Here is a 27,205-nt window from a genome sequence, read left to right as displayed (position 1 = left end):
TCCAATCCGATCCAATCCGAACCATACTTCCTAATTTCACCAGCACAAAATTGCTCATTAAAATAATTGTACATGGTAAATTTTGTTGTTTTGTTTAGGATATGTTATATAAGTGTATTTTTTGATTTTTGACTAAAAAAGTAAAGAAAAATATGTATATTTGAAATAATTTTTTGATATTTTACGAAAAAATGTGTAATAAAATATTGCAGTAAAATCAAAATAACCATTCTACCCTTATTGACTTTTGCGTAATTGAATTCAAAGGGCAAAATAATAATTTTACCCTCTAAACTTTCCCACAAGCTTTCTCCAAATAGTATAGACTTTTTAATTTTTTTAATAACTTTTTAATTTTTTAGCTTTTGTAAGTTATCCCAAATTTTTGTTTCCAAAGTAGGGCATGGAGTCCACATAACACGTGTCCCTTTCAATTTTTTGAAAATTATATTCTATTTTTATATAATAAAAAGAATTTAATTTGTTCCTTGAAAGTTTCAAATATTTCTCCTAAATTTTTATATCTCCTTTTTTTTTAATATATTTTTTCTCTTTTCAGCAAAATCTCCGTAATTTGCCACTTTTAATCTTTAATTATGCTAAAAAAATTCACTAATAAATCATATATTATTATTTCTTCATCTCTCTCATTTGTTTCACCCTTTATATCTCTTTTGACGTGTGTATGTGAATATAATTTCTTTCTAATATTTTATGAAAGCATGTGATCACTTTTCAAATTATAACAATCAGATCCAAAAACCAAATTAATAATTAAAAAGAAAGGAAAATGATTGGTTACTTATTCTAAACATCACTCTGACATCACATTAAATTTTAATTCTACCACCAAATAAAAATTGAGTTGATGTTAAAATTAAAACTCCCATAAGTGTGTTCCTTCCTCATCATTATGTAAGCTTTTATCTCACAAAGCCTCTCCTTCAGAAAATGTACACAACACAGGGCACTTACAGACTACAGCCCAATAGATATGCACAAGCACTCAATAGCACTGGAAAAATTATGTAGTGGTCTTGGGGCATTGTCATGGTGTTCCAATTCAATATGATTGGTTAAAATTATAGGACTCAATACTTTTTTATTAAGTTAATAAGAGATAACTTAACAAGTGTCCAGTGATATAAAACAATACTCCTAAACCACCCAATACCTTCTCTGATTATTTGTGTGCAAAATAATGGCCAGGTACATTCTGGAAGGGGTAAAACTGACATAATTGATGTTTTTGTGGGAGAAAGTTGTTTCTGTCCCTAAAGAAACACAAACCAATAATTTCACCAGCACAAAAAAATAATTTTGGGTTGGTCTGGAAAGTGGGTTGATTTTTTAGTTTTTTAATTTTTCTGGCTATTTTAGTCTGGGCTAAAAAGTTTGGTTTTGTAAGAACTTTTTAACTTTTTGACTTTTTTGACTTTTTTTGTGAGAGAAGAGTGTAATGATTATGGGTTAGATGTGATATTTTATTTGTTGTGACTAAAATAACCTATTTTGTCTTTTGTGACTAAAATAGCCAAAAAAAACCCACAAAACCACTTCCCAAACCAATTTATAAGGTAGATTTGGTTATTATTTCTATTCATATTAACTACTTATATTTTTTTATAATTAATTATGTAGTCAATTCAATATCTGTAGAATTATTGAAACACAAATAGAGATTGCAAGAGGAAATGTCATCCTTTATTTCAAATAATATGGAGTGTACAAAGCATAGAGATCAAATTAAGAAGCAAAACAACTCGTAATAATAACAAATAGAAGATCAACAAATAGAACAAACACCATCTTCTACTATACAATAATAAATCACTAGAGATATAATATAACTCTACGAAGACGAACACAATAATAAATACCCCATTTCTATATCTCACTTCCTATACTTTCATTTTTAAACCCTCAGAGCCACTCCACCGGAAGATTGTATCAACACAATGTGCAAGATTGCTACCAGAGAAGTAAAAGCAAACTGGTCCCAATTAAAAAGTTTCTCAAGTGCAATCCTCGGGACCTTATTGAATGGAATTGGATTTGAAAAGACTTCTTGTCTGCATTTTCTTCTCATTGAGCCTTCTTTTATTCCTTTTTTTCTACCAAAAGCTGCAAGCGAATTACATGTACAAAAGATGAGAATATTGTTGAATTGATTTTTATCATAATTCTATCACGATGTGAGTAAAATGACTTCGGATTCGAGATTTACTTACATGACTGATGGTGGTGGTGAGTGGATGAGCGACTCCCGCTTAGTAGTGAGTTGGGGGTGGTGGAGAAGCGTAGATGTAGACTGGTGGTGGAGGTGATTTCATGGGTGGGGGAGGTGAGGAGTAGAGGTATGGAGGAGGAGGTGATGGTGAAGGGGGAGGTGGGGACTTGTAGTAGTATGGTGGTGGAGGAGATGGCGATGGTGGAGGGGGAGACTTGTAGTAGTAGGGAGGTGGAGGTGATGGAGATGGTGGTGGCGGGGACTTGTAGTAGTAGGGTGGTGGAGGTGATGACGATGGTGGAGGAGGAGACTTGTAGTAGTAGGGAGGAGGAGGTGATAGAGATGGTGGTGGGGGTGATTTGTAGTAGTAAGGTGGTGGTGGTGATGGTGATGGTGGTGGTGGAGACTTGTAGTAGTAAGGTGGTGGTGGAGAATTCTCTGGTGGTGGTGGGGAAGTGTAGTAGTATGGTGGAGGTGGAGACTTCTCTGGTGGTGGTGGGGATGTGTAGTAGTATGGAGGAGGTGGAGACTTCTTTGGTGGTGGTGGGGATGTGTAGTGGTAAGGTGGTGGTGGAGACTTCTCTGGTGGTGGTGGGGATGTGTAGTGGTAAGGTGGTGGTGGAGACTTCTCTGGTGGTGGTGGGGACGTGTAATAGTAAGGTGGTGGTGGAGATTTCTCTGGTGGTGGTGGGGACTTGTAGTAATAAGGTGGTGGTGGAGATTTCACTGGTGGTGGTGGGGATGTGTAGTAGTAAGGTGGGGGTGGAGATTTCTCTGGTGGTGGTGGGGACTTGTAATAGTAAGGTGGTGGTGGTGACTTCTTTGGTGGTGGTGGAGAAATGTAGTAGTAAGGTGGCGGGGGAGATTTCTCTGGTGGTGGTGGGGACTTGTAGTAATAAGGTGGTGGTGGAGACTTCTCTGGTGGTGGTGGAGAAGTGTAGTAGTATGGTGGAGGTGGAGACTTCTCTGGTGGTGGTGGGGACTTGTAGTAGTATGGAGGATGTGAAGATTTCTTTGGTGGTGGTGGGGATGTGTAGTAGTAAGGTGGTGGTGGAGACTTCTCTGGTGGTGGTGGGGAAGTGTAGTAATATGGTGGAGGTGGAGACTTCTCTGGTGGTGGTGGGGACTTGTAGTAGTATGGAGGATGTGAAGACTTCTTTGGTGGTGGTGGGGATGTGTAGTAGTAAGGTGGTGGTGGAGACTTCTCTGGTGGTGGTGGGGACTTGTAGTAGTATGGAGGAGGTGGAGACTTCACTGGTGGTGGTGGGGATGTGTAGTAGTATGGTGAGGGTAGAGACTTTTCTGGTGGTGGTGGGGACTTGTAGTAGTAAGGTGGTGGAGGAGACTTCTCTGGTGGTGGTGGAGAAGTGTAGTAGTAAGGTGGTGGTGGAGACTTCTCTGGTGGTGGTGGGGACTTGTAGTAGTATGGTGGATGTGGAGACTTCTTTGGTGGTGGTGGGGATGTGTAGTAGTATGGTGGATGTGGAGACTTCTTTGGTGGTGGTGGGGACTTGTAGTAGTAAGGAGGTGGTGGAGATTTTTCTGGTGGTGGTGGGGACTTATAGTAATAAGGTGGTGATGAAGATTTCACTGGTGGTGGTGGGGATGTGTAGTAGTAAGGTGGGGGTAGAGACTTCTCTGGTGGTGGTGGGGACTTGTAGTAGTAAGGTGGTGGTGGAGACTTCTTTGGTGGTGGTGGGGACGTGTAGTAGTAAGGTGGTGGTGGAGACTTCTCTGGTGGTGGTGGGGACTTGTAGTAATAAGGTGGTGGTGGAGATTTCTCTGGTGGTGGTGGGGATGTGTAGTAATAAGGTGGGGGTGGAGACTTCTCTGGCGGCGGTGGGGACTTATAATAGTAAGGTGCGGGTGACTTTTTTGGTGGTGGTGGAGAAGTGTAGTAGTAAGGTGGCAGGGGAGACTTCTCTGGTGGTGGTGGTGACTTGTAGTAGTAAGGTGGTGGTAGAGACTTCTCCGGTGGAGGTGGAGACTTGTAATAATAGGGTGACGGTGGTGGTGGAGATTTGTAGTAATAGGTCGGTGGTGGTGGGGACTTATAAACATAAGTTGGTGTGGGTGGGGGTGGAGACTTGTAATGATAAACTGGAGGTGGCGGCGACTTGTAGACATAAGTAGGTGCTGGTGGAGGTGGTGACTTGTAAACATAAGTCGGGGATGGTGGTGGTGGAGACTTGTAATAGTACGGTGCAGGTGTGGGCTTGGGCTTTTTACACTCCATATAAGGTGTCTTAGGAGCATAAGCAAAAGACTTGGAACGGAGTACAACTTCATAAGCAGTCTTGGACTTGACTTTGAGTTCAGCACCCTTGATGCCCATATGGAGGTTTGTTGGCATATTACATGGTGAGTCCTTTGGAGGACTATGGAGCTTAGCCTTGCAAGACTCAGCTCCATACTTGGAATAGTCAAATCCATGGACGGTGATGCTGTATTTACCGTTGATCTTGGTTGTACCGTAGGCCACAATTTCTTTCTTCCCTGCTTTGCAGGTCACCTCCACAACAGCACCTGCACTCCACGTGTATACAGTCAGTTATACATCTACTTTGTTACATTTCTCGAAATATTCGATAATTGAAATTATTGATCTCTCATAAATATTTATATTTATAGAAAAGATAAATTTCATTTCTCACTCATAATTCGATAAAAAATTATTTTAGTTTTTTATTATTTTAATTTAAACAATTTGATTTTTACACTTAATTCCTAAATTAATTTACTTTTTTTTTCTAAATTTTTATTAATTTTTGTATGTTTTTACTTCTTAAGTTCTTACATTAACAACTAACCCAAAATTATTAATTTTTATCTTTAATTTAAACGTAAAGTTTAAACACTAAAATGTTCAAATTAAAAAATAAAAATAAAAATTTAGTCAAATTGTAAAGATTAAAAGTGTAATTTATTCATATAAAAACAAGGATAATTTTATTCTCACATCATATAAAATTTCACTACACAACATTTATATTGTTTGGATATAAATTCTTGAATAAAAATAATTATTTAGACATAAACATTGAACAGGATGTATATCTGAATATTTAATTTTTATTTAAAAATTTATATCCAAATAACATAAATAGTATATGTGTAAATAGAATTGTCCTAAAAACAATGGTAAGAGTTGGTGATTTATATATTTATTTATTTATTTTTTGGGGTGTTGGTATCTTTTCTGTGGCATACACCGCAAAACACGTGAGCACAGATATCTGTATTTAGACCTTTTAGACAAGAAGTCGTCTAATCATTCATTTCGCTGGACGTCTCTACCTACTACAATAACTTATCTAATCTTTTACTTGCAAGTTGTCTAAAATATAAATTAAAAATTTTAACTATTTATTTTATTATTTTTGTGTACTTTTTTCAACTGTTCAATAAAATGCATATGGTCTCCGCTTGGAAAATAAGTTTGACTTTTTAATTTTTTAACTTTGTTAGCTATTTAAATTTGGGATCAAAAGTTTGGTTTGAGAAAGATTTTTTTGACTTTTTTGACTTTTTTTTATAAGAGAAGAGTGTAATGATTATGAGTTTGATGTAATGTTTTGTCTGTTGTGACTCAAATAGCTTATTATGTCTTTTGTGGCTCAAAGAGTCAAAAGAGCCCAAATAAACCCAAACGAGCTCTTCCCAAACGACACCATAATCTGATTCATGTATTTTAAATTATGGATCGAATATTTTTTCTAGCTTTTGTATTTTAGCATTAAAAATAATAATTGAAGACCTTTTGATTAGACAATTATGTGATTAGTTCATCAAAATCGGACAGCTCAACACCCACTAAAGTAAAGTTGATTAATTTATTCAAAAATTATAATAAAATAAAAAGAAAGAAAATGTTTAAAATTAAGATTTATTGCAGTACCAATAATACTAATTTGATTCACACATTTTAAATAATAATTAAAAATCTTTTGCTTAAAAAACCATTGTTTTTTTGTCTTTTCTTGGAACGTTTTGTTGAAAAATGAAACTGTATTATTTATGAGATGACAGCCAATAAATTCTAATTAAATAAATAAACACCAATTGACTTAAAATCCCATGACTGATATCATTTATGACATATAAAGCAAGACTTAATGATTGACTGTTAGTTTCTTAATTATAATAAACTGAATTAGTGAAATTTAACACACATTATTGTCGTCTTAGTTTCAAGATCTAATATGTGATTAACTTGAATGAGAAAATTCAATGTTTAAGAGATAATAATGTACCTTTCAGATGTTTCTTGTCATGCGACTTCACTGGGTATGTCCAATCATAGCATCTGTAGCAGTACACTTTTCCGACCACCTTGACAACCAGGTGGTGGTGGTGGTGGTGAGGCGGCGGTGGAGATGTGTAGTAGTATGGTGGTGGTGGCGAATGTGCCGGTGGTGGTGGAGACTTGTAGTAGTATGGTGGCGACAGTGGTGGAGATTTGGCCGGAGGTGGTGGAGATTTGTAGTAGTAGGGAGGTGGTGGGGATGGTGATGGTGGTGGTGGAGACTTGTAGTAGTATGGTGGTGGAGGAGATGGGGATGGAGGTGGTGGTGATTTATAGTAGTATGGTGGTGGTGGAGATGGTGATGGAGGTGGTGGTGATTTGTAGTAGTACGGTGGTGGTGGAGATGGTGATGGTGGTGGTGGGGATTTATAGTAGTATGGTGGTGGAGGAGAGGGTGAGGGTGGTGGTGGAGATTTGTAGTAGTATGGTGGTGGGGGAGATGGTGAGGGTGGTGGTGGAGACTTGTAGTAGTATGGGTGTGGTGGCGATGGAGAGGGCGGTGGTGGAGACTTGTAGTAGTATGGGTGTGGTGGCGATGGAGAGGGTGGTGGTGGAGACTTGTAGTAGTATGGGTGTGGTGGCGATGGAGAGGGTGGTGGTGGGGACTTGTAGTAGTATGGTGGTGGTGGCGATGGAGAGGGAGGTGGAGGAGACTTATAGTAGTATGGTGGTGGTGGAGAAGGAGAAGGTGGAGGAGGAGACTTATAGTAGTATAGTGGTGGTGGAGAAGGTGATGGTGGTGGGGGCGACTTATACACATATGGTGGAGGTGGAGATGGAGAGGGCGGCGGTGGCGACTTATACTCGTAAGGTGGTGGTGGAGATGGAGAGGGCGGCGGTGGCGACTTATACTCGTAAGGTGGTGGTGGAGATGGAGACGGTGGTGGTGGTGACTTGTACTCGTACGGTGGTGGTGGAGAGGCATAGACATAAGGATCCGCCGAGACTACATTGGTTGAAACAACCACTATGGCCAATGCAACCATCAAATGTGGCCACGAGAGACGACCCCTTGAGGGGCCGCCGCCGTGCAATCTCATTTCTCGCCGGAAACTTTCACCAATTTCACTAATTCTGTTGGTCAGAGAGAAAGATGTAAGGGAAAGTGAGAGAGAAAAAGGCTTTAGTGATTTAGTTAGAGAGAGGTGATGACTTGGGAAATTGATTGTGTGAAGGTATATATAGTGAAATTGGAGTGTGTTAAAAATAAATAAATAAATTGGAGTGAGAGATGGTCGTTGGAATAGAGCTGTCAGTTCGTGACTATTCAAATGAATGGAACAACAATAGCCACCCTCCAGCTGGATTTATCAATTTATTTTAATGCTTTGTTTGGGTAATTAAAATTTGATTCCCAATTTTCATATTTTATTCACATGATCAGCTAAGAACAAGTCACCTGCTACATACATTTATAATTTTTCATAACGTACACATTATTATGTATTTAATATTTATAATATGATCATATTTTTTTTAATAATTCCATTCTTTTTTTTTTTTGGTCAATATTTGTGTTCTCTACTACCTACTTTCTCATGAACGGTAAGTGAGCATAAATTATTTTGTGGGTCAGAAAGACCACGTAGTTATGTGTCCATCTAATAAAAAACATGCCATTTATCCACTATTTTTTTTTTGTTTTTAACGGTACGTAATTCTTAATCTCCTTCTATTAGTTGCACACATCATCAATATAAAATTCTTAAAAAACAGAATAATTCCTCGTGAGTGAGAGACATTTTACGAGATTCAAATTAAGAAAAATCTTAAAGAATAAAAATTAAAAAATATTTTTATTATAATTAATCTATTTTAAATTAGTAGTTATGATTTAAAATAGCCTTGCCGACAAATTGATAGCTCTTGGATCAAATTTTCCAAATGGATTTTGTGTATTGGACCTTCTTGGGGATATTCACTGCGTGAGATCTATCCGCCGGTTGTCATGTCGGGCAATTGCTACCCAAACCCACAATTCAAATCGGTTGATGAGTCACTCATTGAGCTAGCTGAGTCGCTGAGTTGAAACAGTTGTGTACCGTTGGAGAATTTTATAAAATATGACCCAGAATATGAGACCCAGAGGTAACGTGCACGAGATTTTATAAATTAAAAAAATTATTATTATAATTATTTTAAAATAATTTAATATTATGTCTTGTAATATACATACCAACAATGCTAGAGGGCCACAATTTTTATGGCTACAATGGCTCAAAACTGCCAAAATAACGTCGTTTTGGCATATTTTGCACCCAAAACGACGTCGTTTTGACAGTTTTGAGCCATTGTGGTCAAAAAAATTATAATCCTCAAACATTTTCCTATACACAAAATTTATACACTAACTTTTATATTTATAACATTTTAAATTATTAGTTTTAAAAAATTAATATATATATAAGTCCAATTAGTGCAATTTTGATAATTTGTATTAAAAAAAATTAAATTTGATTAAATGAGATTAAATAAGTTATGACGTATCTTTTCTTATTATAAAAATATACAAATTTAAAAGTTATAATTATGACGAATATACAATTTTATTATTAAATGTGATGTGAAGTGAAGTGATATTTACAATAATTAATATGATATTTCTATTATTAATCTAATAATTTAAGTTACATTCTTTTGATTTCAATTTCATAACTAAAAATACAATATGAATATAATAGACATATGGATTTCTAGTTTTTAAGAATAAGAATGTTTCAAAATATTTTCAAACTTTCATCATTTTTTTTCAGTTTTTTTTAATCTAATTTGATTTTAAATTTGAATAATTTTTTTGATTTTATATGAATTACTTTAACTTTTTTCATTAAATTTTTATCAATTTTTAAAAGAATTTCATTCTTATTCCAATTTTTTTTCTTTTGCACCAATTTTGATGGAAAAACAATAATTTTCAACATTTCATATTTTTAAATTTTTATCAAATTATAATTTGATAAAAAAAAATATTAAGGGTTGAAGATTCTCTTAATTGAAATTATAGTGAAATAGTCAAAGTTTGAGTATGTGGTTGGTAAAAATATATAATTTAATTAATTCTTGTCTCATGTTTGTATAAAAATTGACACTTATGACTGCATCATTATAAGGCAGATTATGAAAAAAAAATTGAGGTGTCAAACATTTTCCATTTGTAAATATCATACATATTAAAAAAAAAATGTGTAACTTTTGGATATGTGTTTACCAGTTTTTTTTTATGAATATAAACAATTAATGTTTCAATTTCAAAATTAAAAAATAAATTGTGTTTTTTAGAGATAAAATAAGTCATCTAAGTCTTTTATACACTATTTAAGATGGACTATTTAGTGGTGTTTTGGGAAGTTGGTAACAAATTGGTTTTTTAATTTTTTTAGTCTATTTTATCTTTTTGTGAGTAAAAAATGTGAGAGGTGATATGACCCAAAATGAGTAAAAAGTCAAAGGCTGGCTTTTTACTGGGTTGCCAAAGCACCCTACATTAAAAAAATAGAAAATTATATTTAGAGATTATCCTTATATATTATGCTATTATATAAAACTATAGTTGTAACAAATTAACTATTATATATATGAAAAGTTATATTAAGTTCCCATTTTCAATTAATTGAATTGTAATTAGCAAACTAATAAATTGCCGTAATTGTATAATGGGATGGAAATTGAATAAAAATAAATAATACAATGATATTTAAAAGTTTTAAATTTACCTAATGTTATAGTAAAATCTTGAATTATCAATAAATTTTCACATTTTCTATAAAATGACAATAAAAAATAAAAAATTTTGATACCTATTTTTTTATTTCAATTTTATTGTCTTCATTAAAAAAACAAAATCCTATCAAAATTTTTGACACAAAATGGACATAGATACTTCGATTACAGCCATAATCACTAATAATTTTTCTCTACCATGCAAACCTGTAAACAAACACATAAATCTCACTAAAATCAAAACCAAACTAAACCAACAACAGAGAAAGAGAATCACACATGAAAAAAAAAATTAAAAAACAAATAAATTTATGAAATGAGAGAATGTTACCTCTAATAATTTAGACCTCACCTAATCCAATCTGTTAGTTCATCTGCCTATGACCGCGAAGTTTAGGAATTAGAATGACTAATCAGATTATTCTTTAAATAAGACTTAAAAGTTAATTAATCTATCTCGTTAAGTGATTTAAAATTTTGATAGATATACATAAGAAAATAGATAATTATATTACTAAATCATAATTCAAATTTAGATATTGTTATATTTTTTTGAGATGCACATCTAAATTCTTATATATATTTTTTAATTTTTGTGTAGTTTCTATGTGTTTTTTTTTTTTTTCAATTTATTTAAGATGGATTTATGGGTTTCCATTTTTTTTTTAATTTAATTTATCTATAGTTTCTATTTGTTTTTAATTATTGTTATTTAGGTAAGTTATGATGTGAGTTTTATTGATTTAAAGTATGATTGTGGGAGACATTTTCAAATTATATTTGTTTAGATAAATTTTAAAGATTTTTAAAATTTAAAATTTGGATATTGAGATGCAAAAGAAAGATTTTAACTAAATAAATAAAAATAAAATTTATTAATTTTATCTGTTTATATATCTTATTTTTAGTTTTTTTTTTGGGTTATGTTATAATATAATATATAAGATATAGATAGATATTCACGACTTTCATGAAAAATATTATCTAATTTTTTAGGGAAGAGAGAACACAAGCAAGTTTTAATATTTTATTTAGAAATCAGTGAGAGAGATTAGGATGGAGAGATTATAAAATATTTATCTTTCCATTTGAAATTCATAAATCAAAGGATAATTATTATCTCTAAAATAATTAAATAAATAAACCAGTCAATAGTTTTTTTTAAAATCTTTTTATAAATTGAAAAATCAGTAATTTTCGAAAAAATTGATTAATTTGTCCGTGATTTAAAATTTTAATAGATATACATAAAAAAAAATAGATAATTATATTATTAAATCATAATTAAATTTAGATATTGTCATATCTTTTTGAGATTCATATCTAAATTCTTATCTTTTTTATTTTTGTGTGGTTTCTTTTTTTTTTTTCCTTCAATTTATTTTAGATGGAGTTGTGGGTTTTTAAATTTAGTTTATCTGTGGTTTCTATTTTTTTAATTATTATTATTATTTAGGTAAGTTATGATGCAAATTAAATATGTGATAGATATGTGAATTTTATTGATTTAAAGTATGATAGTGTGAGATATTTTCAAATCATATTTGTTTAGATAGACTTTATAGATTTTAAAATTTAAAATTGGATATTGAGAGGCAAAAGAAATATTTTAACTGAATAAAGAAAAATCAAATTTATTAATTTTATCTGTTTGTATATCTGATTTTTAATTTTTTTTATTATGTTATAATATAATATATAAGATATAGACAGATATCCACAACTTTCATAAAAAATATTATCTGATTTTTTGGAGGAGAGAAAAGGAATACAAGCTTTAAATTTATTTATTTATTTTTTTTTGAAAATTGGTGAGAGAGATTATGATGAAGAGATTATGAAATATGTTTGTTATCTTCCCATTATTATTTCTAGAATAATTAAATAAATAAAAAAAATCTATAGGTTTTTTTAATCTATTTTATAAATTGAAAAATCAGTAATTTTATAATGAGAGTTTGAAGCATTTAGGAGGCTGGCTTCTCATTAGAAATCCATTTCTTCTTATATAATATATAGATAGATATAGATATAGATATTTATATTTATTTTGGGCAAATTACACTAAAAGTCTCTATAGTGTGAGACTTGTGTCACTTTGGTCTCTGACTTTTTAATTGTGACACGTTTGACCATGAATTTTGAATCTTGTTCTAAATAAGGACAATTGAAGATACCATTGTTCAATTTCAAGGGAAAAATTGTCAATTTGATAAAATATAAACTAATTTGACAAAAATAAAGGTCCAAAAAAAACATTTTTGAATTTTTAAAAATAATTTCTACACACCAAAGATAAAATTATATAAAATTAATAAATCTTTTAGACATTTATTTATTTTACCAAATTAATTTTTACTATGTGTTTGGATGATCATCATGTAATGGGTGGCTATTAGTCTTTTAATGTGTAATCGATATATTTAATGTATGAAATGTTTTTAGTTTTGAATTTTTTGATTTAATAGATTGGTTTAATAATGATATCAAAGTTGTCGCTATATTCGACTTTTGAAAAAATGAAAACTAATTTAATGAAAATAAAAACAATCACCCATTACATAATCATCATCTAAACACATAGTAATAAAAATTAATTTTGTAAAAAAAAAAAGAAAATAAATGTCTAAATAATTTATCAATTTTACATAATTTTATTTTTGGTGGCTAGAAATAATTTTTAAAAATTTAAAAATATTTTTTTGACATTTATTTTTGTTAAATTAGTTTATATTTTATCAAATTGACAATTTTTCCCTTGAAATTGAGCAATAGTACATTCAATTGTCTTTATTTGGAACAAGGTTTAAAATTTATGGTCAAATGTGTCACAATTAAAATGTTAGGAACCAAAGTGACACAAGGCCCAAACTATAGGAACTGTCAGTGTAATTCGCCCATTTATTTTAGATATTTTTTAATAGACATTATTTTTTTAGATTTTTTATAAAAATAATTTAACAATTCCATCACTAACCATAGTGTACGAAAGAAATTGAAAAAGGTGTTGCAATAACTCTGAGAGAAGTCAATATATGCTAAGGTTATTTTTTTTTAAATCAAAAAATTAGAAAATTAAAATTGACATATTGAAACTCTCAGAAAGCTTGTGGATTAAAAACTCCATTTTCCTTATATAATATATATAGATTTTGTAAAAAAAAATTGTGCAGTAAAATGTTCTCGAGTTGAAGACAATAACAATAGATATAATATACAAATAAAAAGTTTATATATAATTTATGTATTAATAACTTCACTACAAAACAAAATTCTCATAAAGTTTTTTTTGTCTAATCCCCTATAATAAATTGTATTTACAAAATTAACACTCTCATATAAATTTGGTGGGGATAGAATTTTCAATGTCCATATATATGAAGAAAATAAATACCCAAAGAAAACTAGAAAATAATGTATGATTGAGATTGATTTTGAGTATGAGTTACAATTATTAAATTTGAACCATATATCACTTTTCATTATAAATTTCTGGACATATTTTCTGAGTTCCCATCTTATTTGCAAAGAAAAAGGGGAGGGGATTGAAAAGTAAGCTGTCACACTAACTCAACTCAGAAGTGAGTCAACTCGGAGGGAGAGTCCTATATATGCAATTTCTTCCTATATATAAGCCTTGGTTCCCAAAAAGACAGAACATTGGTATTTATCAAATGCCACTATGAATCCACTAATGGAAGACTTTTGAAGTGGGTTTTAGTTTTGTTGTTTTATATTTGGTTTCACTAACAATAACAAATATGTTGATCTGGAATTGCATGTGATTCTCAATAATAATGAAAATTGCCATGTGAAGTATCAATTGGGGCATTTGCAGCTTTTGCAAAAGGGGCATATAGAGAATAAAGGAACTTGCAGTGTCTCTCTCCTTCCATTTCCAATTTCACTTACTACAAGAAATAGTTTCTTTACCAAAGAAATTGTCCCCACAGTTTTCAAAATGACTTTCTTTCTTTATCTACCCTATTTATGTTTACTATCTGTATTATTATTATTATTCAAAATGTACAGATCTGTCATATTTTTTTGGATTTTTAGAAACACTCATAGCAATTGATGTGTTTGAATGTGAAAAAATTAAATTGATTTAAATATTTAGATCTCCACAATTATGGATAAAATCTATTCATCTTTTCATATGTGATAAGCTTCTAGTTATCAAATAAAATGCACGTAAAAGATCGTGTAACTAGACATAATTTATGAGGTGAGTCCCATATTCATACGAGAAAATTGTATCTAATTTTGCAATTGATTTTTATGCCAGAAGAATAATTGAAAATGAACCAAATCTTTTATCTTTAGAATTTTTTTTGTTTGTTTATATTCCCAAACCGTTAGGTTATGTTTTAAGTTTTTTATGTAATGAAATTATCACATAATTCAATGATTATAAGTGTTAAAAAATACTTATAACATAAATTTTTTTTAAAAAAAATGAGAAGAGAAATTTAAGAAAAAAGATCATTGACCAAATTAAAATTATTTTTACTTTTCATCAATCATATATATATATATATATATGTATGTTTGGATTTGTATTTATTTATCATATATATCCAACAATGAACACCATATATAGTTGGGTAATTATTCGGTAAATCCGGAAATGAACACGTGGTATTCTATACTATGATGATTGATGAAAAAAAGTGAGTAGATAAGGTATTGGGTCTAGTGATTGAAAAATATAAAAAAATATATTGAATAATAATTAATTAAGAAGTACAAATAATTTTAAAATATTGAATAATTTCCTATATACATTTACTCTTGATGGGTTCATCATCAACAACTACCACAAACAAAAATTATCAAATCTGTATTTTGAAAGTTAAAATGGGTGTTGCTTGGCTTCACACGACATTGACTGCACAAGATAAATCTCCAAAAGAAAAAAAATAAAAAAAATAAAAAACTGGAGAGAGAACGTGGAAAGGTCGTCGAGGAGGCAAACGAGTTGAGAGAGAGATAAAGGATGAGTCATTGTCAAATGAGTCTATTATGTAGACTTTTGTTTTGTAACTAAAAATTCTAGGAGGGCGGTCCGACTGTGGTATCCAAATTTAGATTTAGTTTGACCTGGCTTAAAAAAGTTAAAAAATTAAAAAATTATTTATAAAATTAAAAATTATTACTATGCATCAAAAAAAAATTTAAAAATTAATTTAACACATAATTACATTTTAGACAACTTTGCTGTCCCATAGGCGGAGCTGCCTTTTTGAAAAAATTACACTTATTTAGGTGCACAAATAATACTATGATGTTCGGCACGTAGGGCCCATCACGAGTTTCGTTTTAATAATTTGAACCGTTCAATGTGTAGAACTCGTCGAGTACTATATGCTGGTAAAAAATCACGTTGATCAGATATCGGTAACTATATGATCAAATCCGTTAAAATTTATAAAATTGATGGTATCATAGTTAACGGTTGAAAAAAAAACTAATTCAATCAGATAGCTATTGATATCTGATCAACGTTTATTTTTTACAAGCATAGAGTACTCGACGAGTTCTATACATTGAACGATTTTGATTAGCAAAACGGAACCCGTGGTGGGCCTGCACGGGCCGAACAACACCTCAAATTCAATGCCCGAAAAGCAGGAAATCATATCCCAAGCTACACTCTGCGCGCACTGTCCTGAATTATCCCATCGTACCGCCTATTCCATCTCAATCTTCTCCTATACACTAATTTATACAATTTTTTAATACATATTTTTTTATAAAAAGTCAAAAAATTATCCAAAACAACCATCTTTTTTTCCTCAGCTTTTTAGTCCAAAAAGTAAAAAAGTGCACTTATTTAGGACACTCCAAACAACCCCTTATTTTCAGCCACTAGATTTAGGGAAGGAATCTGGACGGTCCATTGCTCAACTTGTTAACTGGTTATAACTAGTGAAAAATTAGGATTTGAGATGGCTGCTGTACGAGGGGTATGGTAGTCATTGTTGTGTAATGAAATGAGCTTATTTCATGGTCCATTCCAATAATCCGAACCGTTCACATTTTAGAATACATTAAGTAGAATATGCGTGTAAAAAATTAAGTTAATCGGATATCGTTTACCTATTCATCCATTCACATTTGTATCTACAAAAATAAATACAAATGTAGGCCTTAGTGCCATTTTTATTTTCAAAATGACCACTATAAACATCAATACACAACAAATCTTAATACTAAATTTTCTCTCTACACATCTTTGGGAATAAAAATTACCAGCACACAACTTTTGGGAAAAAAAAAAAAAAAAAATCACACTAGGCCCTACTTTGTTTTTCTATTGTTTTTCACTCTAACCACTGTAGCACTCTATTTTACTCCCATCATTCTTGACTTGTGTAATGAAAGATTTACAAAATAATGGTTTAGAGAAGATTATGACTTTATTTACAAAATCATAGTTTACAGAAGATTATGACTTTACAACCAATACGTGTGGAAGTGGTGTGATCTTTTACGTGTAGAAGTGATTGTTTTTGTTTTTTTGTTTTGGTGGGAGCAAAAGAACTGTTATTATTTTGTAAATTCAACTTCCATTTCATTAATTTCTATCAATCTTTTCATAATTTCGTCACTAATTGGCTCTAAAGAACTGCTGAAAATGTGTTGGTAGATTGTTGGATATGTTGAAGTTACTGTTGTGATATATGTAAATGTGTTTTGTATGGTGTGTGTTTAAATTATGAGTTAGAGATATATTTAGAACATTTGATATGTGGAATGAAAAAAATATAATGTAACTAAATTAATAAGTGTGTGAACTAAGAAATGATGTACACAAAGTGTAAATGGTGTGTGAAAATAGAATTACCCAATAAATATGTTTGTGTAACTTGTGAAACGAATTTACAATTGTGAAAATTACCATTTAGCCTAAAAAATTAAAAATAATTACAAAAATTTTGAGTTGCAACTTTTTATGTGCATTTTTTCGCAGAAAAAGTTACACCCCACATCTTTTGGTAATTATTTTTTCCACCTTCCACTGTTTAGTGATTTTCCCTTAACAATTAACTCTATTCTGTTCTGGGCAATGAAAAGAAAAGTTTAATCCGAACGAGATTCAAATATCTCATTTTTAAATTATTTTTTGTTTGTTTCTTAAAAGATTGAAAAGTTGTGTGTAATTTTTTTCTTTGCTAGCAAACAGTTGGCCGGAATATACTATTTGTTGATCCTTTAAATTTTTCTTTGAATTGGTAAGCTTTTAATTAGATTGGAGCCGTGGAGAACTTTTCTGAAATTAAATTAATGTATCCAATCTTAAATTTTTTTAATTCTTATATACACAATAAAAACAATTAGACTTGTAAAATTTTGATGGTGGCTGAATATCCTTTTGATCTTATGTCAAATTTAGCCTATATTCATTATTCACTACTAGCATTTAATTAAATCATACTAACTAGTCAATGAAATTTACTTATTATTTTAAAATAAATTTGATTTTATTACTCAATTAAATCTCATTTATAACTCAATGAGACTCTATTAACTATTTCATTTGACTTGACTTACTACTTCATTAAACTCTACTGACTATTCAATTAGATTTCATTTACCACTTCATTAAACTTTACTTGCTACCTAATTAAACATTGCTAGTGAATAGAGGCATACTAAGTGGTAAATACAATTAGAACAAATGATAAGTAGAGTCACAATGAGTACCACATACAATCAAAAGAAATAGTAAATATTGTGTTTATGAATGATAAGTATGCTCTCAATGAGTTGTAATTATTGTTATTATAAATGATAAGTAATATTATAATTGAAATGCCCACTCATTATTCTATTAGACTTAACTTGCTACTCAATAAAAAATGACTTATTATTTAATTAGAATTAGAATGAATGGTACGTAAACGGTAAGTGTATAGTAGGCCTTGAATGAAGCTAGTGGTGATTGGGATGTGAGGGGAGGGGTAGGTATAAAGTTAAGGCTTGGAAAGATAGAGTTGAAAGTAAATTAGAATTTTATATTGGATAGAATTGTTAGCCACGTGAATTCACCTACTCAATTAAACTTTACTTACTACTCAATGATATTCTACTTATTATTTCATTAGGCTTGACTTACTAATCAATGAAACCACACTTACTACTTAACGAGTCTTCACTTACAATTTTATTAGACTTAGTGAAAGGGTAATTTATATATAAATTGGGCCGAGCTGGGTAATGGGCCGCTGTGGGCCACAGTAAAAAGGGCGGAGTAAAAGGATCTAGGCGTTAGCCCAGTCCAAGAGAGTCTTGGAGTTAGCCCGGTCCTAGAAAGCCTTTGCTGATAGCCCGGTTACCACACTCAGAGTTAGCCCGGTCGTGGCATAATGCAGTTAGCTCAGTCAAACCTAGCCATTCCTTAGCACGGCCTAAGCACACTATAGATTAATATGGTTTGTACAGAAGAAACCAAGGTACACGCAATGAAAGGAAGAACCGAGCTAGGTGGAGCTCGGTCTATTTTGCGGCTTTAGCACGGCCATGTTATCCCGGTCGTATTGACATCCGACCTAGGTAAAACCATCTCACTTGATTTAAGCAGTGAGGGGGGTGTTGAAGGATAAGCATTATCTTTTAGGAATGTGATTCCTAGGAGGACTCTACATGGAGGAGTAAGAGTCCTACTAGGATTGTGCCACGCGGAACCTATAAAAGCTCATAACATCACCTATGGAGAGGTAACACAACTTTGATTCCCGAATACACAGAGCTTTTGTCTATTTGTCTATTTTGCTGACTTAGGCATCGGAGAGGTATTCGATACACACCCGTCGGCTAGCTCACGTTTGTGTTTTCAGGGAGTAAAGCGACGTCGTTTGGAGGAGCGCGGACTTGATCAACAGGATTATACGAGAAGAATTAATTCGTGCTTGTACACTTAGCATACTAATCAATTAAATCTCACTAGATTCCACTTACTACTCAATCAATTTTCACTTACTATTTCATTACACTTCACTTACTACTCAATTTTGGTTCCACTTAGTACTTCACCAGACTCCACATACTACTCAATAAGCTTCCACTTACTATTTCATTACACTTCAATTACTACTCAATAAGTTTCCATTTTCTACTTCGGTAGACTTCACTTGTTACTAAATGAGTTTTCACTTAATATTTCATTATACTTCACTTATTACTCAATTTTTGTTTCATTTATTACTCAACGAGCTTTCACTTATTACTTCACTAGAGGCCTTGTAGGAAAAATAAGAAATAATACACAGCGAAAATAAACGGATTCGGGTATACCTTTTACGCTCAAATTGAATCCATAGATCATATGGGTAAATCCTATACCTCTATTGATGTCTTTGAATAATTCCCAGCAGCAAGGTAAAACTACAAGAGAACTACCCACACTTTTCATAATACAAAGGCATAGTTGTTCTCCATGGCAAAAAAAAATTCAGAAAAATTATTTGGTTAAAACCCATATCACGTTATACGTAATATGTATAGATGCAAGAAAAATAAACCACTCACAACTCTTTCTCCCCCAGGAGATGAGATTGTGGGTTATTTACCCTTATCCCCAAGATAAGATGGTCTGAAATTCAAACTGATAAGGTCACTACATGGGTCATGGGTCACGCCACCATGGCGCCCAAACTCAGGTTCGAACTCTACCCGATTTCCAACAGGCCCTATCATGGAATAGTTGTGCCCTTTAACAAACTTAGTCACTTCATATTTGCAAGTATTTCAATTGTGTTTGATACGAAAGGATGCATGACAACTCTAATTAATTGTTTTGATTCTCTCTTACGATATTCCACCTTAAGGTATTCGGATTGTCGATGCTCTTTTTTTGAGCAAACTCATCTCCTTGCTATAACCATATTACTCTTGTTCTTATACAACTAATCTTTTCAAATACTAAAACCTTTCATCTATGCATACATATTATAGAAACTTTCTCCTTTAGATTAAACCAAATGGTAAATGATATTATAATTAGTTAATTAAACTCCACTTATTATTTCATTAGATTTCACTTACTATTCAATTAAATCGTACTTACTACTTACTTATCACAATCCAAACCCGCTCTTATAAGTTTAGCGTCGTAATCGGCCAGTAATCCTGGGATTACCGAAGGCCTCTGAACAGATTAAACAAAAATTAAGGGGCTAGAGGAAGAAAATACAAAAAAACAATGTCCATTGAGCTGTGCTGATTTATATGAAACAGAAAACTTTAAGCATTTACGTATATATATCATAACATCATCATTACGCCAACCAATATAACAAAAAGGGACTTAGCCCTGTATACAAAATAAACAAAAGACATTAAGAGCTTAAAACATGGTCATAAAACATCTTGATCACATTGACTTTGAGGGACCTCTACGTAAGGCATGGTGGCTGACTTGACAAAACAGAAGTTAGACAAAAGCCCCTAGGCCTGGTCTTGCACATGCTCACCTACATATATGTACAAACAGTGAGCTATAACCCAGTAAATAATATTAAGGTAAAGTGGTTAGTAAACGAATTCTGAACATTTCATAATCATAAAACAGATCATAACATAATCATCCTTATATTTGAACATAATAATGGTCCATCCAATAGAACATATCACATCATCATCCGACTAGAGTAATTGGTTTCGGATATCGATTAAACACATCACCACTTTAGTAAGTGGTTAACGAGATCTCATAATCACATATATGTCATGGACCCGCATTAACATGTCGTCCCCCATGACTTGAGATTATCTATGGATGCTATAATAGATTTCAAAGATAGGACATTCGTTCACGCAAATAATCATCATTTCAGAAATCATAACTTATCAAATCACATTTGGAACATAATTCATATGAACATATCTTTACAATAACGTTACTCACAGTGGGCTTTCAGAAACGGTTAGTCAGTCTTCGAATTTTGACCTACAAACACAAATGTACATAGCACAAAACATGTCTCATTATTACTCATTCATATGGCGATACATAGCTTAGCTTTCTTGCTTTAACTTCTTATTCATTCCATGTCACATAACTTGTTCATATTGAACCACATACTCGGATTCGACACATAACTTCTAATTCATTTACGTATGTTATTTCTTAGCTTATTAATCCGTAATAGCTCATAAATCATGCCTAAGAATGCCCGAAAAGAGATGAGAGCGAAGATATGTACTTAAAACATCTTTTGAAAACATGTTGAAAATAAGTTGGTGGCTAGAGCTAGCTTTTTGTCGCTAGAGCTTGCTGAAGGCAAAAACTGAGCTCGTTCGAGCCACCACTTCGTTGCTTAAGCCAGCTGTGAATTTTCTAGGTTTCTAGATAGAAAATTTGAGTTCCAAAAATGCATTTTAACATGTAAAAGTTTTCATGGCCATTCCAAACTCATGGAAACACTTTGATAATCATAAAAACATTTTAGAAAACTCAAATACAAGATGATTCACAAATCATTTGCTCAAAACCTCTTGAATTTTCCAAAATTGAGCTCAAAAGCTCTTTCATGTAAGAAATTCCTTTTTAAAACATGAATTTAAATGGTAAAACATGATGATTCAAACATGCATGTGCCAAATAACTTAAAATAACAATTTAGATGCTCAAAACCAAACTTAACATGGCAAAACTCCATATATTCATGCATGCATGTGGAATCCTCTTCTAATTTCTTTTTCAAGACTTCAAAAGCATGAAATTGACTTATAAAACTTGGTGAAATATGCATGCATGTACATTTCATCCTCCAAACTCAACACAATGATGAAACTCATAGCTAATATGGTGATTTAACACCTACATTTGCATGGATATATGAATTACAACCCAATTCTTCATTCTAAGCTCAATTTACACATTTAAACACATAATATTCATGTTTTTCTCATGTTTGATAGCTTAGATTCATAAATTAGAGGTTGAGTTCTTACCGAGAGTCTTCAAACACTCTAGTTCTAACACAATCTTGAAGAATTCAAGCCAAAGCCTTCAATTTCTCTTAAAATCCTACACTTTCTCTCTCTAAAAGTGAACTCACTCTCTCTCTCTAGAATGCAATCTTAGATTTTTGCACTCAACAATGGGCAAAGATGAACTCAAATGAGCTTAAGGGTCATGTTTATATAGTTGTAGTGGCTTAATACAATAATTAAAACATTTGGCCAACCAAATATAATTTAATTAATTAAACTGAGTCAGTTTTTAATAAAATTTGTCATATGAGTCTAAAAATTCCGAATAATGTAACCAATTTCAGTTTCAGATGCCGATAAGGCTTTTAATTTTCATATCAAAGCAGATTTCACAACAGATATTACTACAATTAACAAATTGAAAGTCAAATAGCATACAAAAATACACAATTAACATATAATTTATTTTAATCACTTGATTAACATCCTTAATTACAGATTAGTAATTAATTACAGATTGGGGTTGTTACAGTCTCTCCACCTTAAGAAGTTTGGTCCTCCAAACTTGAGTTACTACATATGTATATCTGATGCAGATTAGATGTCTTAGGTTCACACTAGTTTCCATTTTTGTAAGTGGTTTTCTCCCTATTCAGCTTGTTACAAAGACTTGATTCATTTTTGAGTCATTTAACAGTTCATTGTTCAATTCGGTATTTGATTCAGCAATCTACCACAATTATTCAAAGTCATTTAGAAGTTATCAGGTATACAAGGCAAATTCATATATTAACCCCATAGTAGGTATTCGTAATTCTGAAATAATCATTCACATGATGTTCATCAGTCTTAGTTTCCATAGATTCAATTGTATTACACGTTAATATAGAAGTAGTGATTCACAGAACATACTGATTACGTATACTTCCAAGTAGTCACGGTTTACAATCAAACTAGTCTGCTATGAATAAGTCCTATAACATCAATTTTGAAGTACAGTAACGCAAAAGCAATCATTCTCTTATTTAAACAAGTTCATGGTAGTAACGGTAATACCAGAGCAATTAACCACGTGTCATACATACAGTATTCCCATATTCCCAGAGCATAAGTTACAAAATCCTATTATCCCATTCACGTGTGTTCCCAATCAGTTATAGGCATATGGTTAAAAGTTATTTATAATCACATAGTTTGCTATTGATGGTTCATATTCTTCATAAGTGTTCAAAATTGATTCAAGTTCTCGTCGAATTAGTTCCCATAGCAACACAAGCCGGTCATTCGATCATAAGCAATTCACAATCCCCCATAACGTAATCAACTCAGATCATGGTTCTCAAATTAGGTAAAGGTCTCCTCAGATCAAATCAAATGAAAGTCCTATCGGATCACATCAGATAAAAGTTTCATCCGATCAGATCAAATAAAAGTTCAGAGCGTATGTCATCAAACAAAAATTCTATCAGTTCAAACAAAGGTCTCATCAAGCCAAAGTTCTATCAAATCAGATCAGATAAAAGTTCTATCCCCATCATTTTCAAACAAAGTACATTTGGTTCTATAGTTCATACTTCATTCGATTAGGTACATAATTAATAGTTCCACAGTTGTTCTAAGTTCATCAGTTCTTAAAATCACATCAGGGTCTTTAAGTTCATTAGTTTTCAAAATCACATTAGGGTCATGCATCATAATAGTTCATATTGAAGTGTTTTAGGTTATATACAATGTGGCATTCACCAAATAAGTTCACATGTAGGTGCACAAGCATACAGTTGTTCATATCAAAAGGTAAGTATCATAGTCAACATAGAAGGTTCCAAATAAGTCTTTCATGTAGGCATACGGTTCACAACAATGTATCATACAAAGTTCCTCGGTGGCACATAATAGCTAGTTGTTACGCAGAAGTTCCAAATCAGACATACAGTCACTAAAGCATAGGTTTACTATCTGGGGTGTTCAAACAAGTTACACAATCACAGAGTCATAGTCCCAATGGTCTAGTTAATAAAACAAATACCATGACAAATCATTCCGAGAAAAGGTATAGCTATATATGCGCATGTCCAGAATCTAATAATATTCCCAATACAGATTCACAAATTCGATGTACAGATGGAGACAAATAGTTTCCCCAGATACGATAGTTAAGGCAACGATTCATAAGCCTACTCAGTATAGATACAAATGCTATAGATACAAATGCAGTAGATACAAGAGTGTGTTGAGTTCAAATCACTTAACGTCCCAAACAAAGGTATAGACATATGTAAGTCTAAACATTTTCTATATTACAGCCAATCATAGTGTATTCCTATGTCCAATCATTCTAGCGTAGTTCAAAAGGTCATATATAACTGTTCATATTAAATTGTTGCAATATGGTACAAAGATCTAACCCAACAGATTCTCATTGTTCACAAGTCCCAACAATTTCCATGGCACGTGTGATTCGTCAAATTCATAAAGTTGCAAGCATCTCACATATAATTTACAGTAAGTAGTAAGTCTTCAAGACAGTCAATAACTAGAGTTCATAATTCTAATAATTCAATTGGTTCAATCAACATGTCCACAATTTATATCAACTTAAGGAGTGTACGGTTCCCACACAAATTCCCACATAAACATTCGCACATAATTAAGGTAATATCTGCGTCAATCGTTTCAGTGTTCCGAGCATTTTCTGGAACTAAGGTATAAACCCTTCCTTGCCTAATCTTGCTTCCCTCGGGAGTAAAAGTTGCATTTGTTCTAGGTACAGGAATAGAACCAGTCGTACTAGCATTAGGCCTATTGTTGTTTGGATGAGCTCGTAGGCAAGATTTAGCCAAGTGTTTTCTCTTTCCGCATTTAAAACAGGCTCCAAATAGGCAGCGACAAATACCCCAATGTTGTTTCCCACATTCTTTACAGATCTCACATTGCTTCCCTGACTTACATTATCAAAAGTTCTTGCCTTAGATTTTTCATTCACAGAGGTCATCGAATTACTGGTTATTTTAACTTTTTGTTTCTTTTGTTTCTTACTCTCACATTCAATTGATGAGGTTGACTTTGATATTTTCAAGGCTGCTATGTTTGCCTCAGACATTAAGGCCCTATCAAGAATGTCCACATACTTTGGCAATTTTAAAACACCAACTCAGTCAAACACATCTAGGTCAAGCCCACCTTCAAATTTTCTAGCCTTTTTGTAGTTAGTGTCTATCATGTGTGGTGCATATCAGGCTAGTTTAGTAAATTTTGCTACATATTTGGCCACAGTCATATCGTCTTGTTTTAGTTATTCAAATTCGAATACCTTCCTATTTCAAATGCATTGGGAAAAATATTTTTCAAAGAAAATTTCTTCAAATATATCCCATGTCATGCCCTCATTATCATTCCGTACTAACATCCACCATCTCCTAGCTTCTTCTTTAAGTGTGAATGTTGCCAACAAAACTTTTTGTGCCTCAGTACACGGAAATACTTCAAATATTTTCTCAGTTTCTAAAACCCAAGCCTCAGCTTTTAACGATTCAATGCCCCTCAGAAATTCCAATGGCTTCATTTTATTGTATTTCTGTGTCAGAGTTATCATATCATTATTAGCTAGTTCAAGTTGTACCAGGGACGGCGGAAAAGGTACATATATTTTCCCTTTTTGTTGTTGCCTCACAGATTCAGTTAGGGTTTCAACCATTCTTTCTAGCCAATTAATTCTAGCATCGGAACTGTCAGATTTGTCCACGTTACTTGTCCTTTCCATTTGTCTATACATAAATAGGGTAATTATTAACATAAGAAAAGTTCTTATTAATTTTATTTTTGATTTTCATTTTGTATCAAACACGTTCGTCATTTTATTTCAATTCAAATATATTCACATAGGTCACGTAGTCTTTCACGTTCATATGTTCATGTTCACATGAATTACACATTCAATATCGAAATCAACATTACATGTTATTTCACATAGCTTCTTTGTTCATGCTCATAGGTCTCATTTTCATTTTTTTTTAAAAATTCAAATATGTTCATAACAGTTCACACACTCACACATGATAATGCAATGTCCCTATTTATTTTCAAGGACATCCTATAGCTCATATAGACTCATGGGTGCGGTATAATTCATGCTCTGATACCACTCTGTTAAGATCCAAACCCACCCCTATAGGTTTAGCATCGTAACCGACCAATAATCCTAGGATTAACGAAGGCCTCTGAATAGATTAAACAAAATTAATGGGCTAGCAGAAGCAAATACAAAAAAATAATGTCCATCGAGTTGTGCTGACTTATATGAAACAGAAAACTTTAAGCATTTACGCACATATATCATAACCTCATCATTATGCCAACCAAATGCGGATATAACAAAAAGAGACTTAGCCCTATATATAAAATAAACAAATGACATTAAGAGCTTAAAACTTGGTCACAAAACATCTTGATCACATTGACTTTCAGGGACCTCCATGAAAGGCGCGATAGTTGACTTAACAAAACAGAAGTCAAACAGAAGCCCTTAAGCCTGGTCCTGCACACGCTCACCTACATATATGTACAAATAGTTAGCTATAACCTAGTGAATAACATTAACGTAAAAAGGTCATAACATAATCATCCTCATATCTGAACATAATAATGGTACATCCAATAGAACATATCACATCGTCATCTGACTAGAGTAATCGGTTCCGGATACTGATTAAACACATCACCACTTTAATAAGTGGCTTACGAGATCTCGTAATGACATATATGTCATGGATCCGCATTAACATGTCGTTTCCCCATGACTTAGGACTATCTATGGAAGCCATAATAGATTTCAAACATAGGACATTTGTTCACGTAAATAATCATCATTTCAGAAATCATAACTTATCAAATTACATTTGGAGCATAATTCATATGAACATATCTTTACAATAATGTTACTCACAGTGGGTTTGCAGAAACGGTTGGTCAATCTTCGAATTTTGACCTACAAACACAAATGTACATAG

At 32.2% G+C, this 27,205-nt stretch overlaps 1 protein-coding gene across 1 annotated transcript; it reads right to left on the bottom strand.

Moving 5' to 3' along the window:
- Positions 1-1,682: 1,682 nt before the first annotated feature.
- LOC114305356 (uncharacterized) lies at positions 1,683-7,973 on the bottom strand. The gene is given in 4 exon segments (XM_028250439.2): positions 1,683-2,124; positions 2,232-2,336; positions 2,339-4,756; positions 6,484-7,973. Coding segments are annotated over 4 exon segments (3,825 nt in total). The 5' UTR covers positions 7,577-7,973; the 3' UTR covers positions 1,683-1,915.
- Positions 7,974-27,205: the final 19,232 nt, after the last annotated feature.

Source organism: Camellia sinensis, chromosome 6, assembly GCF_055761805.1.
Source record: "Camellia sinensis isolate YWXY chromosome 6, ASM5576180v1, whole genome shotgun sequence".
Classification (NCBI taxonomy): Eukaryota; Viridiplantae; Streptophyta; class Magnoliopsida; order Ericales; family Theaceae; genus Camellia; species Camellia sinensis.
This window is presented reverse-complemented; position numbering and strand designations above follow the sequence as displayed.